Source organism: Plectropomus leopardus, chromosome 8 (assembly GCF_008729295.1).
Source record: "Plectropomus leopardus isolate mb chromosome 8, YSFRI_Pleo_2.0, whole genome shotgun sequence".
Taxonomy (NCBI): Eukaryota; Metazoa; Chordata; class Actinopteri; order Perciformes; family Serranidae; genus Plectropomus; species Plectropomus leopardus.
Genome location: NC_056470.1, coordinates 17,768,721 through 17,787,075, shown reverse-complemented (window position 1 = coordinate 17,787,075; position 18,355 = coordinate 17,768,721). Strand labels below are relative to the sequence as shown.

The 18,355-nt window shown below is 41.0% G+C and overlaps 2 protein-coding genes across 4 annotated transcripts in view; one reads left to right on the top strand and one right to left on the bottom strand.

The window, feature by feature from the left end:
* arhgef25a (Rho guanine nucleotide exchange factor (GEF) 25a) overlaps window positions 1–12,310 on the top strand; it is a 54,093-nt gene extending 41,783 nt beyond the window's left edge. For 2 of the 3 annotated variants that reach the window (XM_042491801.1, XM_042491803.1), the window contains 12 exons: window positions 840–906; window positions 1,336–1,439; window positions 1,677–1,746; window positions 3,207–3,296; window positions 4,238–4,330; window positions 4,808–4,858; window positions 4,971–5,048; window positions 5,178–5,369; window positions 5,633–5,813; window positions 8,530–8,759; window positions 9,005–9,139; window positions 10,351–12,310. In XM_042491801.1, coding sequence (XP_042347735.1) covers window positions 840–906; window positions 1,336–1,439; window positions 1,677–1,746; window positions 3,207–3,296; window positions 4,238–4,330; window positions 4,808–4,858; window positions 4,971–5,048; window positions 5,178–5,369; window positions 5,633–5,813; window positions 8,530–8,759; window positions 9,005–9,139; window positions 10,351–10,476 — 1,417 coding nt within the window. In that variant the 3' untranslated portion in view covers window positions 10,477–12,310. The remainder of the gene's footprint in view (window positions 1–839; window positions 907–1,335; window positions 1,440–1,676; window positions 1,747–3,206; window positions 3,297–4,237; window positions 4,331–4,807; window positions 4,859–4,970; window positions 5,049–5,177; window positions 5,370–5,632; window positions 5,814–8,529; window positions 8,760–9,004; window positions 9,140–10,350) is intronic. The other variant, XM_042491802.1, reaches the window with a different exon arrangement.
* A 1,782-nt stretch (window positions 12,311–14,092) lies between these two features.
* sp5l (Sp5 transcription factor-like) lies at window positions 14,093–15,583 on the bottom strand. The gene is made up of 2 exons (XM_042492582.1): window positions 15,530–15,583; window positions 14,093–15,130 (listed from the first exon to the last, which is right to left on the bottom strand). The coding sequence occupies exons 1-2, from the start codon at window positions 15,581–15,583 to the stop codon at window positions 14,093–14,095; spliced, it is 1,092 nt and encodes a 363-aa protein (XP_042348516.1).
* Between the last annotated feature and the right edge of the window lie 2,772 nt (window positions 15,584–18,355).

The window sequence follows — 18,355 nt, the reverse complement described above, 5'->3', positions numbered from 1 at the left end:
AATGTACATGTGATACGAAATTAGAACAAAATATATTACAACAAAAGTCACATGTGAGTAAAAAATGCCACTCAATTAAGCTTTCCAGAAACCAGAGTCCAGGTGGGGCGATTTGCACCAAGCAGCATTACTCATTTAGGCAGGGAACTTCTAAAACAGCTACAATAACTTCTCTTGGTCTTTGTTAACAAATAGCAATAATCTATACTTATGACTAATTGTGATTAAAGGGGGTTAAGGGGGGTTTCAGTAGATGGTGACACAAAAAATATTAAGAAAGTAATTTTACTACTTAAATCACTGCAAATATGAATGTAGCTGAACTACCACCAAGCTTCTGGAAACTACTAGTTCAGTTACATGTAGTTCATTACTCCCAACACTGCATATATAGTCATTACCTGCATAGTTACTGGACTTTAAGAAATTACTGAGACATTATTCAGTATTTACAGAATTATATGGTCAGTAGACATTGATTATTTTATTTTATTTGATATTACATTATTCCTTTATATTATTATTTTCAGGATGAGTTTGAACCTTCATGTTTGAAATTTTTATCGCTCTGTTTATTGCTGTGGGCTGAGTCTGCCCATTACTAATTAATTCAATTTATTTAATTTAAAAGTGTACCCGTTGTTTCAGTTTTCCCTGTAAACAGAGGCAATCATATTTCCAGGAAATGTCCTACAAACTGTGGTATAACATCCTTATTAGGAAAATTATTAGGAAACTGGGACCTGTAAAATTAAGTGTTTGTGAGATTTTTGCAGCATGCAACCTACCTTTGGTAGCTTTACTCTAACACTGATCCTGCCTTATTTGTATCTTCACAGGTATGTACTGAAGGAGCTTATTGAGACAGAGAAGTACTATGTGGTGGACCTGGGGCTCATCGTGGAGGTAAACCTCACAGTCTGCCAGCTAAAAACACACAATCTGCCCTGACAGAGAAAAGGAAACTTAGTCATCCACCCAGTCTGTCAGAAAGAGCCCTAAATCCTTATCATCACAATTCCTCCACTTTCCTCAACACTTAGGTCTGCTGCCATCCCACCATCTTCAGTCTTAAGTAGATTTTGTGAATTATTAGCTTGAAGAGTATTATGTTGCATGGCAATCCATCTCCCAGGTGCCTTAAATAGCTGGAGATATTTTGGTTCAGAGAAGAATTCTTGCCATCTGAGAGTTAATAAAAGTTCAGTAATAGCTGGTATGTGATGCTGCGGTGTGTTATAACAATCAAGTTATATTTACTAGTGTTATTCAGAGCCAGGTGTTGTTTTTTGTGGGTGTGAACAAAAGTTAGCAGCTCTGTCTCTCCCTTTGCAGGGCTACATGGCCACAATGCAATCCAAAGGTATACCGGAGGACATGAAGGGAAAAGACAAGATTGTTTTTGGAAACATTCACCAAATATTTGACTGGCATAAAGAGTAAGTCTCTGATATTTGAACACATTTGATATGGAAAATGTTATGCTTGCTTCAGCTACATTGAAAGAGAGAGAGACAAACAGCGATTTGCAGAGTATTGTGTTTGCGGCTGAATGGAGGACAAAGGAACAATAGGTCAGGAGACAAATCTGACCTTCCGTTTTGGGGATGACTGTGTTTGTGTGTACATGTGCGTGTGTGTGTGTATATGTGCGTGTGTGTATTTTCTGTCTTTAGCTACTTCCTGGGAGAGCTGGAGAAGTGTTTAGCAGAGCCAGAGAGGTTGGCTCAGCTCTTCATTAAACATGTGAGTATGACTACCATGTAGGCACAGAAACACACACACACACACACACACACACACATCAGTGGAAGTGTCTGGGTCTGCTTCCTTGTGCTGTTTGGCGTGAGGGTAAATAGAGCTATGAAAACATTCAGAGCTCCTGTTTTTGCTATACCGTACCCTCTCTCCTTCTCTCCTCTCAACCATCTGCCAGCGTCTCTCCTTCCACTTCCCTGTTACTGATACGTCTCAGTCCTGGCTGTGTTTTTACAACAGTGCACACGGCAAACACTCACATACACACCAACGACACACTGGCCCATTTCCAGTCTGGGCTGGACCGGTCAGGAAACACCAGGGGAAAAAAACAGCCAGAAAAGACAACATGAATAAGGCGAGAAATAACAAACTCTCAGCTCAGTCTCTTTGATATGAGTGCTTTTTTCCACCCAAAACAGTGCCCTAATTCTTCCTACATATCCTGGCTCAAGAATGTAGCGATGCGATGCATGCAAAGAAAGATTCACTGTATTGTTCTCAGAATAGAATAGAGCCTTGCCATGGGGTCACAGAGCTAAAGGGGAGCAAAATTAGATTTATGTATATTGGTTAAGTGGTGGCACATGCAGGCTGGGCCGACATGATGGGTAATTTGACCAACTTCTCTTTGCTTCTTGTCTGACGATGATTAAGTTAAATGTCTCTTTTTTGCTATATTCACTCCCTCTGTCTGTAGCTCTTTCAACAATTCAATAAGGCTCAGCCCACTGGATAATCAACTTATAAAGCCTGTGGGGGAATAAAGAAACTTGTAACTAAATCTAAGCATGGTGTCAAACTGTGAAAACAAGCAGACTGAGAACACGGCCCCTAATGAAAAGCAGAATCTGCTTTTAACAAGAGCTGTGTCACCAATATACAACATGTGTGCTCACTCACAAACACATGCAACATATAAACACATGTAAACATGCAGACACATCGGCATGCTGGATACTAGTAGACAGATACAAGCCAGGCACAGCACACTCACATTTCACATTGAGCCGTACTCTGCAGCTTAACACGATGTCCATATTCAGGTGGAGCAGTTCGCTGGTCTCTAGGTTACAGAGCCGTGCAGCTTGTTGCTAGGTACAGCCTTAAATCGGCAGGCTCTAAAAGGCTCTGGTTACACTGAGGGTAACTTGGGTGAATTATACATAACCTGATGCTCATCTACATGTAGCTCCATTAGGGCTACCACATCTGCACTCTCATGCCAATTAGTCACTGAAGAGTAAGCGCTAACCAGACAGAGTTGGCTTCAAAGGACTCTGGGACAAATCATAATTGCTCTGCTCTGCACATTGTTGTTTTCGCTCAGTTTCAGTTTAATCTGCAATACAGTAACATTTTTGTCACAGTTCATTTTGTGGCTTATTTATATCAAAGGTTCAACTGAATGATTTTGTTATGAGATGTTTGTTTGGCCCTTAATGCAGGAGAGGCGCCTGCATATGTATGTCGTATACTGTCAGAACAAGCCCAAGTCGGAACATATCGTCTCGGAGTATATCGAGACCTACTTTGAGGTAAGTGCCTCCTTTTCATGATTAACCCATCAATATTTAATGTGTTTTTGGTCTATAAATGTCAGAAAATAGTGAACAATGTCTGTCAAAAGTTCCTAGAGTCAAAGGGGACATGTTCAAATTCTCTGTTTTGTGTGGTCAATGATCCAAACCCCCATAATATAACATTTTTTAAAGAAAAAAAAATAGCAAATTCTCACATATGAAAAGCTGAAGCAAATGCTTGGGTTTTTTTACCCACCGTAATAGAGTTAAAAGTCCAGTGTGTAAGATTTAGTGGCATCTAGCAGTGATATTGCAGAACTTGAACTTCTTTAGTGTGCCAAACGTGTCGGACAGAAGCCGAAGAGAAAAGGCGAAAATGTACAAGGCTCTGTCTACAGCCAGTACTGTTACACAACCAGTAGTTTTTGGAAGAGGACCTGCTCCATATGTAGATGGAAACGGTTCATTCTAAGGTAATAAAAAAAAAAAGGTTCTGGTTTTTAGGTGATTAAAAACTAATGAATGAATATTGAATGAATATTATATGTCATTTGTGCAAATAGATACCCCTAAATCCTATACATTGGTTTAGTATATAAATAATTATTAAATTCTAAAGGTTTGTTTTTAGATTTTTGTTGAATTACTTATTGATTCAGGACAATCACTCGTAAACCCATCAGCTGCTCACTAAGGCCTGTAGTTAACAGGCCATTTAGTATGCATGGATGTGTAACAATATATTATACATGTGAGTGTCTTTTCAGCTGCCATTTATTATTCAGATTGTAATCAGTTCCTTGTCATTGGCAACAAACACAAGACTGACAGACAAACTGCATAATCCCTGTGATATACAGTCTTAGAGGGATTATATTGGCCATTAGCTGCCGTGTTTTGTGCTGTCGCTGTCTTGTTGACTGGTGGCGTGTTGTTGTGTCCGTCTCCGCTGTCAGGAGCTGCGGCAGCAGCTGGGCCACAGGCTGCAACTAAACGACCTGCTCATCAAACCTGTCCAGAGGATCATGAAGTACCAGCTGCTGCTCAAGGTGAAAAGCAGGGCACTGCTGTGCTGTTGATCACACACACACACATACACTGTGCAGCTGTCTGACACACAGCAGGGTCAGTCACGGTGTTGTAAACATACAAGCATGCACACAAAAACACACACACACACACACACACACACACACACACACACACACACCCCTCTGTGCAGAAACAGTGACAACACACCGGACATATTGAGCGTCTGTTCGGGCTACTTTCCAAGGAGGAAGAGGCAATAATGCATAATGACTTTCTTACCAGAGGATTTAAACAATCATTCTTTAAAAGTCTTTGAAGATGATCATTAAATGACATCCCTGGTATAAAACTTTGCCTAAATATAAAACTTTGCCCTTCGGCATTCAAATGAAAGGTGGGTTCAGCACCCATAAATACTCCTCCAGATGTCCTCAACTTACTCTGAGCAGTAAACCTGGAATGCTCTGGTGATCATGCTGTGTTTATTTGAGCAGGACTTCCTGAAGTATTACACAAAAGCTGGGATGGACACAGAGGAGTTGGAGGTGGGTGTGCTGATTCATTAAAATAAGGTTTAAAGTAATGTTTTATGTGTGAAGAGCCGTGCCGTTTTTAATAGTATTCTTGATAACATCCTCATTGTTGTATTTCAAACAGAAAGCAGTCGAAGTGATGTGCTTTGTGCCAAAACGTTGCAATGACATGATGAATGTGGGCAGACTACAAGGCTTCGAGGTACATCTCAGGAATTTAAACCATGCTTCAAAGTCTTCAAAACATTTCTTATGCCAACTATTCAGCTCAAGAAATTTAAACCGTAACCACTTCCTCTGTTTGTTGTGTTTTTCTCCGCTGTGGTACCAGGGCAAGATCACAGCCCAGGGCAAACTGCTCCAGCAAGACACCTTCACTGTGATGGAGCAGGACAGTGGTTTCTTGTCCCGAGCCAAGGAAAGACGGATCTTCTTATTTGAGCAGCTGGTCATCTTCAGTGAGCCAATCGACAGGAAGAAAGGCTTCTCCATCCCTGGATACATCTTTAAGAACAGCATCAAGGTTGGCGCCTACTGTGGCTCATGAACTCTGATCAGCTTCACAGAAGGTTTTAGCAAAATAAAATACCTAAAAAAGAGAAAATACATTTTACTCCCAGATTATTAGTTACATAACAGATTCACACCACACTGATTTTTCCCTAAATCAGCACAGTTTACATAATCCCAGAGCAGAGACTTTTTAGAGGCTTGCATGTGTTATTTAATAAGCTACTCAGCAGGACCGTCTCCTCACAGATGCTAATCAGATGTGATGCGTTCCAGGTGAGCTGCCTGGGGGTGGAGCCCAGTGTGGACGGTGATGACGCCCGCTTTGTACTGACGTCACGCAACCCTGATGGGAGTATAGTGCGCTTCCAGTTGCAAGCCTCCTCCCCGGAGACCTGCAGGGCCTGGGTCAATGATGTGGTTCAGATCTTGGAAAGCCAGCGCAACTTCCTCAATGGTTAGTTAAAGCTGAAGACCACGGCACATCCTGCCCTATCCTTACATCATCTTTCAGCTTGACAGTTTTTCCATTTATTGACCTTGTTGTCAGCTCACAGTTGAATCAGGGTTAGCTGAGATTAGTTTTTTGTTTGACCTTGTTGTCTTGGTCTGTGGTAGTCCATTTGTGCCAAAATTAGAACAGAAGTTTTTCACAGTCGAAACTAGCTTCCATACTCTTTGCCCTCTTTTATTAGAATTTCTGACAGGCATCATTTACTGAATTCTTTTTGCAACACAGATGAAATTGTTAGATTTTACATCAACCCTTCTTTATTCATTCATAAACAGTATACACACGAGGGCAGCACAATATCAGATCATGGCCAGAAGAGTTCACAAAAAAAATACATTTGGAAAAAAAAGCAAACTTAACTTATTGTGTGTTTTGTCTGTTTTTGGTAATTATTTTACGCTCGAAATGTGAGTATAGGGGGGTGGAGATGGAGTCTGTGACCAGAAATGCAAAAATTGTACAAAAAGAGCTGTTTCACTTGATGTTAAAAGGCACCTAGACTGTGTTAGGAAGAGGACAAGGAGGCATAGAAAATAATTTGAGCAGACTCTCAATATTTGGTACTTGCTGTCATTTTCCCTTTTTAAAAGTAATTTTAGCTGAATGTCACAATTTCCTGGAGTTGATTGGAGGGTTATTCAGATCACCTGTTGCGCAGGGTGTAGGCACTGACTACTAATTAAGAACTGGGAGCAGCTTGGTGCATATCCCCTCTGGGCCAATCAGGGTGTGACAGTGCCCTTTCCTGAGAGCTCAAGAGAGGTGAAGAAATGAAGAAATTCGAGGCATTCTTGCTCATCCTTAATCAAATGCACACCTCATGTTAGCATTAACATTTTAGCCACAAACTCTGATCTCTAGGCCCTTTGGAGACTTTAATGCTGTCTTTACTGTCCTGTGTGAGGGTGATTTTGTGGTCTCTTAAGCCTTAGTGCTGGGAATATTAAAGAGCCTCTCAACATCATCTGCATCTGGGCTGTTCTTAGGTGATCATGAGGCAAGTAAACTCTTCTGTGAAAACACCAGCGCTGCAGGCTTTAATGGATTTTGTTTTTGGTGTATTTCACTGAGACACAATATAACCCCAACCTCATGTATAAACATATTTAGTTTGTCATTAAAGAAGCATTTGTTTAATGTTATGAAGGGGGCACTTTTCCACTGTGAAGGCTCTTGTGTAATTTGTTTCTGCATTTTTAATATTTTTATTATGCTATTGGGAACTGGTTCTCACACTTCTTACTGAGCAGCTGGAATCTGGAGAATCATATCGTCACATTAGTAGCAAACCATGAAGGGACATGTTAAGGGACAGGCATATTTCAAATGAGGAGGTTTAGTGTTGTGATCTATCTTTTGATATCTTTTTAACAAGTTTATTTACTGAGTGCATATTATGAATTGTGTATTTGGATTGTATTTTATGTATTTGTGAACATCATAACCAGAGTCTATTATGTCTGTGGAGGGTCTAGACACTGCAGTGACTGCATTTTAGCTGTCACTTTCTGAAGTGGAAACTGAGTCTTCCATAAACAGTAGCTCTGATATGCTCACAATAGCACAAGAGGTTCACATACTGGCAGGGGAAGAGGACCATGATGATTATGATGAAGAAGAAAGATGGGTAGATGCTCCAGTAGATCTACCCCAAATTTAGGATGTGCTGGATTATTTACACAATATTATCATATATGTGTTATCAACACCATATCAATATTTCACTTATATCAAGACACTTCTAGTGCAATCACTTAATAAAAAGTCTGCAACACACTATAATGGACTTAGTTGGACTAAGTCATTGTTTTGCAAGTAAGTCTCAAGTATTTGCACTTGAGTCCCAAGCCCTAAACTTTGACTTTTAAGCCCTAAACAAGTCAAAAGTACAAAAATCATGAATATTTTTTTAAATAGATATTTTGTTAAAACAAACTTGTTAAAACAAGTTTGACTCGATATAATCATTTTAAAAAGTAGTACTAATATTATACTAATACTAATATTCCATATTTGTAGCATACAACAGTTTTAACTTTACCACAATAGCAGGGATTGTTTCTGTCTTGTCTTGTTAAATTGATCTCATCTCATATTAGAAAAATGTCAATGACTTTCTGTTCCTAAATTAGCCTGGTTAAATTTATCAAGCATCTTCAAAATACTCTAGTTCAAGTGAATTCTTAAATTATTGTCGTTAAATTCCAAGTTGCAAGGCTCTTTGATTTCTTCAAGTCGAGTCTAAAGCCATAAAAATTGTGACTTGACTACGTGTGACTCAAGTTCACACCTCTGCTATAATGTAGTCTTAAGTAGATATAAGTTCATTACAAATCCTCCTGTAGGTGTTAAAGTGGAGGCTGGTGTATGAGCATTTAATGATTGACAATACATAGTGAAACACAGTTGTAATGATAAAAATGTCTTCATAGGTGGAATTATATTTGTTGATAAACAGTGTACATATATAAACCTAAATGTCCTTTCTTCGCTTATAGTTATAAATCCTCATACAGGGCTTTAGAAATGCTAAACAGGGGGGTTGAAGTCAAGTATAACAAAATAAATGCTGAATCCACACGATATAATGCTCTGTAAAACATCCAGAATAAAGTGCATAGCTTTATAAGAGCCATCTCTGTTCCTCTGTGTCTTTCAGCCTTACAGTCACCTATTGAGTACCAGCGACGAGAGAGCAAGTCTAATAGCCTGGGCCGCAGTATGAGGCCCCCACTGTCTGCCGCCAGTGCCCTGCGGCCGCACTCCTCTGCCTCCATTGACCGTCATAAGCTGCCCTCCCTTCACTCTCACAACACCTCCCTGCCCACGCTCTACCTGCCCAGCCAAGGCCAGGGCCAAGGACCCAGCGAGACATACTCACTGCGAGACGTAGGTTCCTTTAGTTGTCTCTTTCTCTGCCTCACATCCTGTGCATAGACACTGTTCTGCAGTACCTTCCCACTCAAACACAATATTTCTATTTATGAAACACACTGTCAGCCTTGCATATCTCTAAAGCTTTTTTGGCTGTGGGACTGGTCTGTCGCACAGATGGGGTAATAAAAACAGCAAATGGGTATGTGTGCATGCACTACAGTGTTTGTGAGTGACCGACCTATTGTTTGCATCTGCAGCCCACTGTGGTCCAGCCATGCCCTGCTGACTCCCACACTGTTTCTCCGTCACATGTCCAACTGGGCTTCACTGATCAGCCAAACTGTCAAGCTGTGTCAAATGGGCTGTACACACCCACCACACAAAGCGCACAGGTAGTGTATCTGCGTGCATTTAGATACAGCTCTAACATTTAAACTGTAATTATTCTGCATGTAGCTGAACATGGTGCTGCTGAGTTGTATAGCAAGTCATTATTCAACACCAGCACTGAGAAAATTAATGACAAAACAAGCCACGGGAAGCTAACCACCGGGGAAATAATGGACCATTGTACAACGACTAACGATAATTCCAATGTGCTCATTAAGGGTAATTAAAAGATGAAAGACTTTGGTAAATGGTAACCGTTTATTTAGACACACATACAGTGAAGGGATTTGTTAAGTTATATGAAGAGTTATTTCTCCCCCTGTTGGATGAAAAAGGTATAAATAAAAATATGGGTATTTCTGAAGGAAATGGAATACAGTGTTAGATGTGCTTGTTTCAGTTAGTGAAATACAAAGAAAGGAAATTCCCTTATCTCAGTTATTTACACAAAATATAAAATTTTCCATTTCAGGCCTGTCTGCCTTTACTTTGAAGTTTTAACCATTTGGCCAGTCGATAATAGGAGCATCCTGTTGTTGGGCTTTACATTGCCATTAGTGACGTCTCTCTCTGTCATCACTGGGCTGTTGTTGACAGGCCAGCAGTTGTTGTTCTCCATCTCTCTCTCTGTTTACTAAGGCTGGAGAGGCTCGACACATAATAAACAGGAAGCAGGCTGAGCCAAACGAGGAAGTCAGAGATGCCTATCAAAGTCAGATAATTGTTTCCCATACTTGTGTTGGGCCAGCACATTTTTAGCCTGCGGCTGTAAATGAGAAATTACTGATGTTTTATTTTTACTGTTGTTGTTTGGTAAAGGTGAAATAACTACATATATATATATATATATACATATATATATACTGTATATATATATATTCTTTTTAAGATTTTGGCCATTACACAGTGTCATAACTCAGGAACAAAAGTAGAGCCATTTGGTCAGATACTGAACTGGAGACCCTAATCTTGGGTGTCCACCTTGAAACTGGTGACTGTATAAATCTTCTGTGCTGTTAGGGGGAAGACATCTTTGCTGCCAAATTTTAAGCACTGTTAACTGCAGTTAACATGGCTGCATATGAGTCTGGATAAACACGGATATAAAGTGTGACTGTAATTTGACTGGTTCACAGAGACATGCGACTGATAAATGAGTGCAGTAGATGGACGTACTCTATATCAGTGTGACGACTGTTCCCTCTCTCCCCAGCAGAGAGCAGGAGAGGGCTGCCGAAGAGGTCCAGCTGCTGATGCAGGGAGCCAGGCTCCATTGTCGGGCCCCTCAGCTGGACGACGCCCCAGCAACCTGGCTCAGCTGGCTGAGGATGACCTATGAACTCTGACACTTCCTGTCCCTTGGGTCAGGAGGACAACAGCTACCGCCACAGCTGGAGACAAGAGGACTTGTCTACTTTATGCCAGGCTGAACCATTAACCTGGTTCATTCGTAGTTTCTTGAGGATAATGAAGGAACCTGGACATATGGAGGAATTTTGGACTATAGAATGACCTTGCTCCTGTTTTTAGGGAGCCATTCAGTGGGAGGTGACTAGCCTCGGCCACCTAGAGCGTACATGAACAGCACCCAGTAGGACGTTACCGAGCTCAGAGTGAAAACACTCAGTGTTATGACAATTTCTGCTTTTTACCTTTTTTGAGAGTTTGTATATCGTACTCTTCTCTCTTTCAAAGGGCAAGGGGAACTTGTTTGAAGAAATATCCATTCCTAATTGGGGCGGTCACTGGAGTTACGTGTGTGCCTGAGTGTATGCAGCAATGTGTGGATGTGTTTGAGTGCATGAGAGTGTGCAGAGAGTGGCAGTGGCTCCTCTTGTACCTTCTGGTAAGTTTCCTTGATATTTTTTTTTCTGATGCCCCATTGTGAAGACCAGTACAGCTACATTAATACATTTTGTCATTCCCCTGCTGACAACTGCTGTTTGTGTCGACAAGAACGGGAAAGGCAGAACACTTGATGTGAACACGCCACAAAGACTTCGAATTTCCAACTGAAAGCGAAGAACTTTCTTTCTTGCCACAGTGGTGAGAGCCCCAGTGTGCTCTCTTATTCTGTTTGACCAGCCCTTCTTTGATCTGGACAAAAAAAAGGTGTGAGGGAGCCCCCTGGAGGTTTTCAGTGGGTATGACGTCACTTTGGAATACTTTTTGCTCTTTGGGCAACTCCAGAGGAGTTGTGAGATACGCTAGGTGCATTCAGAGGGACTGCTGTGCTGACCCTAAGTGTTGCATGCAACATCTCCTTGGTGATTGACTGACACGATGCTACTTTACACAGATCTTTTTTTTCAGGCTGAAGCAGAGTGCTTGTGGTTTTGGGGACATGAGTCCTTAAAAGTGTATTGGTTTAAACTAAAATTGTTTTATTAGTCCACTGTTGTCATGTCAAGGCTGTGCACCATATCTATAATCTCTATTAGCTTTTGCCCTCATGGACTTAATACTGTACAGTGCATACCACAAAGGCAATCACACATTTCCACTTGTTAGATGAAGAATGACCCAGGTATCCCAAGAAGTGTGACAAGCGTTACCGTTGATCAAAATGAAGGTTGCTGGATAAACAGAGCGATGCTGAAGAATCTGCATGCTCCCTCTTCCTCAGACAACAGTGCCAAAAAAAAGCAGTAGCTCACCACTCAAATGTTTCATGCTTATACTTCAGTCTGCCACTACTCTTCCAAAACAATTGTAGATACCCGTGTTACTATCTGGATTGTAACGCCAAGAGCGGAGTAGATGAGGGAGGCTAATCCTGTCAGTATCGGGTCAGTTCTTCTCCGTGGCCAGTAGAGGTCCCCACAAGACTTCCACTTCCAGTTAGATCATACAGCTGCACCAAAGATCAGTAGGCCTCATATTTCAGTGCTCACAGTGAAGCAGAAGCTGCTGTCCCAAAGCACAATAATAAATGACACTAAACAAACTGAAAGGTGAGTGCAACCATCTCACAGAACCCATCTGCAGTTAATGTGAACGGGCGTGTTTTCATGGGAATTACCCATCAGGCAGTTTTGCTTTAATACAAAGTTAATACCACTACAGAGAACCAAAGCAGGGACATAAAATCAGGAGAGGGTTGGTTAATGCCATGTCTGACTGTATAGAAACTGTTGTGTCATATCAAATAAAAAGTGACTTTTTGAAATGGAGTGCAGTGTTTGCATTTCTCTATGTAAAATATAATTTAAGTATAAAAATTCTTATTAAAATACACTTTTAATGTCTACAAAGACTTAGATCTGCTCTTTTGTAGATTTGCTCTTCTGTGGATTTCTTCATAGTTTGAATGTCTCCAATCTCTTCCAATGATTAATACTGTCATCTTTATGTATTCTCAATAAGCTCATTTCAAGTAATAGTTTAACTGATGCATTATTTTTCCTACAGACCCCATGGAGGTACTCAGACTCCACATATGGGAGCCTCTGGCAAAGACAAAGACGAAGCATTTTGCTTGCTGTGGCATCCCCCTCTGCAGAAAGTTCAAACAGGATTAAAAACAAAGAGAAGAAACCCCTGGATGAGCAGACATCTGGTTGGCTGGCCTCTGAATAAAGCCCCATTCTGGGCTGTAAAGCAAGGCCGATCGTAACACGGCTGTGATATATGGAGGCTTGGGACGGAGGGAGGAGGGGTAAAGGGGGTATTAACTTTCACAAGGGTGCAAAATCAAAGGGAGTTCCTGTCACCACCGAGGGGGTCTCAGCAACAGGGGTCCCATTCACAGGGAATTCCTCTCCAGTGCCCTCTGTTGCATCTGTTGACTCAATCTTCTTCATTGGGAGAAAGAAAACACTCATTAAAAGCCACATGACTGTGAACTTGATTGCAGCAGGCGAGACAAACAGGCCCGTCAATGGATTGAGTATTTACTTTGAGGTGTGAAAATCTTTGAACAGCCCACCATGTTAGGGCTTCTTTAGGAGCTTCTTCCTTCACACCAGCAGCACAATGAGCAGCCTTTCTATTCTGACTGCAATCGAATTATCATTTAAATAAAACGTTAGATCTTTAAGGAGCACCGAGGGCATTCACACATTTACCGGATGAGCTAAGAGGGTTAAAAGCATTAATGAGTCATATTAGATATTTACTTCACAATCTGTCGCTGAGATGTAAGAAAATATTAGAAACAGTGAAATTGTTTCAGCAAGGACAATGTTTATTAAAATTTACATGCGGCCATAACCCCAATAAAATTGTTCATGATATTTATACATAATTTACAAAGAATTTAAACATTTAAAATGTTTCCTAATCTGGAGCTTCACATTACTGCTTAAGAGCAGATGTGATAAATCTGTAGATCAAAGACTTACATTTCAAAAAAGATCACTACCTTGAAGCCGACAAATTAGGATGTGTTTTGGAATAAAAATCTAATTAACAGCAACAGAAGCTCCATTCTGAACCTGTTTTCCAAAGAAGAAATTATAATTTTATACAGCAACCTTTAGCTGTACTAAGGCATACATTTATTTTAAACATGATAATAAGGACAACATATTAAGGTAAGCCTTCGCTCATGTCTGCCACGTCCTTCACACGGATAAAATATTTACAAAATGAATGCAGAAAAAAAATTTAGACTTTCACATGAGTTGCATTTTCAACAAATCTTAAATTTTTAAAGGCATAACATCAGTTTGTGTGGCGTAAAGTACACTGAATTCAGCCAAAATGTCACTCATTACACTGAAAAAGGCTTCAAGTATTCTTAAAGGTGCCTTGCCTCAAACAGCACACAATAACTTTTGTTAAAAATGGTCTTTAAATATATTTTTATGGTACTACTTGAAGTCGAAAACTAGGGTTTTGACAACAGGAGATGTTTGGGGAGCTTGATGCTCGCCTTCTAGTGCAAACCTATGGCAGTAAGTGTCAGTCACACAGTCTTTTTATATTGAATTCTGATTGTCGGACCACAGAGATCACTCTCTCTTGATATTGGTGAGCAGAGGGTCCGTGCTCTGTGAAGGCGGCCCAGACCGGCTCTTCCTGGTCTGGTGGGTCTTGACGTGTTTGGAGAGGTGGTCACTCCTCATGAACCTCTTGCCGCACTGCTGGCACCCAAAGCGCTTCTCCCCTGTGTGTGTGCGGAGATGTCGCTGTAGCTCATCTGAACGGGTGAAGCTTTTACCGCAGAAGAGCCAGTTACAGATGAAGGGCCTCTCCCCAGCGTGCCAGCGCAGATGTGCCTTGAGGTGAGAGGTCTTCTTGTACACTTTGCCACACTCTGGGATGTGGCAGATGTGCAGTCTCTTCTTTCCGAACTCTAACCCCCCACCATTCGCTTGGCAGTTGGGGCACTTGCAGCGGCGGCAGCGGCGTGTGGAGCTCAGGAGGCCCTTGGAGGTGCCTTGGAGAAGAGCAGCTATCTGCGGCTGGTGGCCCAAAACCAGCTGTCTGCCTATGGAGAAGGGATGGTTGGATGGTGTGGCATTGGTTTGCGGTAGGCTCCACCATTGCTGCCCTTCATCCACATGGCCTCCAGGCAGATGATGCCTGGCGGAGGAGTTCTGGAGGAAGCTGGGGAAGTTTTGTCCCATACTGTTGTGCTGAGGGTAATAGGGGCCGGTGGTTTGCTGCTGCGAGGACAACACTTTGACAGGGGAAAGTTCAAAGGAGTAGGACGAAGGAGGTTCAGCCGGAGGGGTGAGAGGCAACTCATGGTGGTGGTGATGATGGGGGTGATGATGATGGTGACCCAGACTGGGCTGCATGTGTCCGGGAAACTGCACCTTAGGCACCGTGAAGGTCATCTGGTGTGTGCTGAGGGCTGTGCTGGGTGTCATGTCGTTGCTCCAGAGCTGGAACATTCCTGATGTGGAACTGACGGTGCCCTCGTACGGGAACTGGGAGCCATCGGAGCCCATTGTGCCTCCCACCTGCCAGGCCTGGCTACAGGTGGTGGCCAGGAAGGAGAGGGCGTTGGGTGCTCCCTCTGGAGAGGAGCTGGGCGTCCGGTCCTGTGTGGCGATAAGCAAACACACATCATAAACCACTTTGAAGAAAATGTGTTAAAGCTTGTTTTTATTTTCACAAATATTTTATTTTAAATGACACTGTCATAATTTGTTTAGAAAATGGAACTATATAAAATTAAAAAGTTAAAGACAAAACAAAACATTTTTGATATTTAAATACATTTCTTCTGAACATTTTTTAGTCTTCTTTTCTGTTATTTGTAAAAATAATTTTACCACAGTAACAAGTTTGATTATCCTCACACAGACACGAGAACACGTGAAACATATTCATTCATTACGCACAAGTTGCGTAATGAATGAATATCGCTTCTTTCGCCACCAAAAAAGCAGGAAACACATCCGCGTGCAATGCGTCAAAAACATGATTATACAACAAACCTGTAAAAAGGTGTGCAAAAAGTTGTCAGTCCTTTGTATCGCCAGCGCAGCCATCTGTCCTCGCGCTCCTTCTCCACGCACCTGCAACACAAACTGCGCCGAGAGGCGACGACGCACAAAGTCTAAACTACAGCTCGGGAGCGCAGAGAAATAAAGATGCTCACATTCAGGTCTCGGATGACTCAGGCAGTTTGGCAGAGTAGACTGGGAAATCCCGCGTCATTCAAATGTCCTTCAGTCCACTACAGGTAAATATTTTAAAGAGCGCGAGCAGTCCAGATAGTTTTGGTGTTGAAGCAGCGGATGATGCCCGTGTGAAGTTGGAGACAGTGAGGCGCGCGGTAAATCCTTGCGATCATCTCAGAGGCGCCTCAGTTGCATCTTCTCTTTATAGAGAGAAAAGATCCTCTCAACGGGGTCTCCAGTATGATGCAGGAGAGCGAGTCAATAGAGAGGAGATGTGAGGGAGGGAGGGAGGAGGGGGGCTGTTAGGTGAAGGGGTGGGCTACTCATAATTTCACTCAATTTCAACCAAATGCTGACCCTAAGAGCGGACTCCTCCCCCAATTGTTCTGAAAAAAAAAAAAGATAAGCGGTTTCCTGTAATATCTACATTTGAGAGTATTTAAACTTTTCTGGACATCTCATGTTATGTTACACTTCTTTACATTTCAAATAAAACCACACAACTGGCTTTAAAAAAAGATTTAAAACAAACAAAAGTCTTAACATTTAGTGTTTCAGCAACTTTCAATTTCTACATTTAGGACCTCATATTGCAAAAAATGCTTAGTCTGTTAAAAGATCTAACAATAAAATAGCCAGCTTAGTCAAATATATTTTTCCACTCTGGGAGTATTTGCATACTGCTTCAACTCCACTGTGGGAATTCAAGTAAAGATAGTAAATAAATGGATTTTTTTTATTTTTGGCAACAATAAGTGATGCAGTGTTAAATAAAAAAAAGTTGGGCACACTATCATTTCCAGTCAACAAATATTGAGACAAACAAACAGCAATATGTAGAATAATTGATTGAGGAAATCATACAAGTATAATTTCAGCTGTTTTAATCAGACATCTTGCATCATTTAATGCAATAACTAAAACTTTATGTCAGAAAGATTGATGTCAGGGCAAAAATGCAATTTGTGAATTTTCTGGTAACACTCAAAAGCACTTTTGTTGTAATGAAATTGAGCATTTTACAGTATGGGGCTAAAGTTAATGCATACCATAATTATATTTCTGTGCATTAGCAGATGATCAGCATAAAACCTGTTTTTTTGCACACAGATGAATAAATAAATATGTGGGCTTAATGTAATTCACTGTTTTATTATTAGTTGATGACACAAACTTTTGTGCCTTAACGCTGCAGCTCTGCGGCCCGGCAGGCGTGAGGCTCACACACTCTGAAGACAGTAACAGTATTTTCCCTCACAAAGCTAATTGATAAAAGTCAGTCAAAGCCTCCGAGTTCTCACCAGTGGGTGACATGTCAAATAGGCTGCCCTGTGTGACATTCTCACATTTCAGAGTTCAAGTAGAGGCCACCTCAGATCTGCTCCATTAAATGCAGATTGAGGCTTAATCTCATTCTGTTCACCATTACAATGTTAAGAGTTTAAATCCAGGCTGGGAACCTGTTTCTCATGTAAATTCCTGGTTCCTCACTTATCTGCTGCTCCCTGTTTCACAGACTGTGATCCTTAAATAAACATACCCCGAGGAGGAGCCAGATAAAATTAGAAATAAATTAACTTGAAAATGCACACCTTATAATTAATTTTGAACAGAAAAAAAGTTATTGTATTCCACTTGGTTATAATTGTTAGATTTAAAAAAAAAAAAAAAGAAAAGAAATGAAAGGCAGTGAAGACAGTCACTAAACTGTACCATTTGGTTCAGGCCTTTTTGAAGTTATTGGTGTGAAGGCAGAGCAGACATCTTATGTTATCTCCTTGACAGAGACACCTCAGCTCGAAACAAAAGATTTCTCTCAGTGACTTCAGCTGCAGTGTGCTGATAAAACACACAGATTGTGTTTATTTTAGCAGACAGAAAAACACAAGCAAATCTGAAAACCTGTGTGTTGGAATTAAAAAAGTGATAATAATAGTTTTCCTTGAACATATTTAAAGGGGGTTTCATTTAGCAAAAGCAATGCATTTTAATGAATTATAAATGTCCAAATGTTTCCCGATGTCTCAGAATGAAACTTTTATACACAGTTTTTGCTGGACGTCTCTTTTTTTCACCTCCTTTCGTGCATACCCACCAAATTGAACATATGCCGTATCCCCTTTATTGTTTTGTTTTGTTTAATTCTGTTTTTCAATAGTTTACTGCCTTCACTTTTATTGAATGTCTTTGTGTCACTTTATATAATCTCATCTCTTTTGTGCGTTTATATGCCCTTGCACTTGCTGTCAATTGTTCTGTGAACACTGTATTTCGCACACACACACACACACACACAAAAAGAAAGAAAAGAAACTGAGCAAAATATTTTCAGAGAGGATAAACATCTGCAGGTCCATGCTGCAGTTAAAATAAATAAAATGCATAGATTTTGTATAAAAATCCCCTATGCAAATCTTAACAAATGTGATGTAACTCCAACAGCACTGAGGAAAATACTCTATTTCCAAATTAAAGTGAACATTTAGGATGAAAGAAAACAGTAGTGAAGGGAAAGAGCGGAGGACATGAAAATAGGAGTGTATCTTGGAGGCAGAGGTATCTCTGGTTTATTACAGAGCAGAAGTTGTTAATTACCCTGATTCTTATTTCCTGTCCCCTCTCCCCCACGCCACCCCACCC

Bases quoted from the DNA above. Each gene is read 5' to 3' on its own strand.
- sp5l (XM_042492582.1), bottom strand. From the start codon at position 15,583: ATGGCTGCGCTGGCGATACAAAGGACTGACAACTTTTTGCACACCTTT. The intron at 15,131-15,529 runs GTTTGTTGTATA...ATCGCCACACAG, and splicing joins TTTTGCACACCTTTTTACAG to GACCGGACGCCCAGCTCCTC.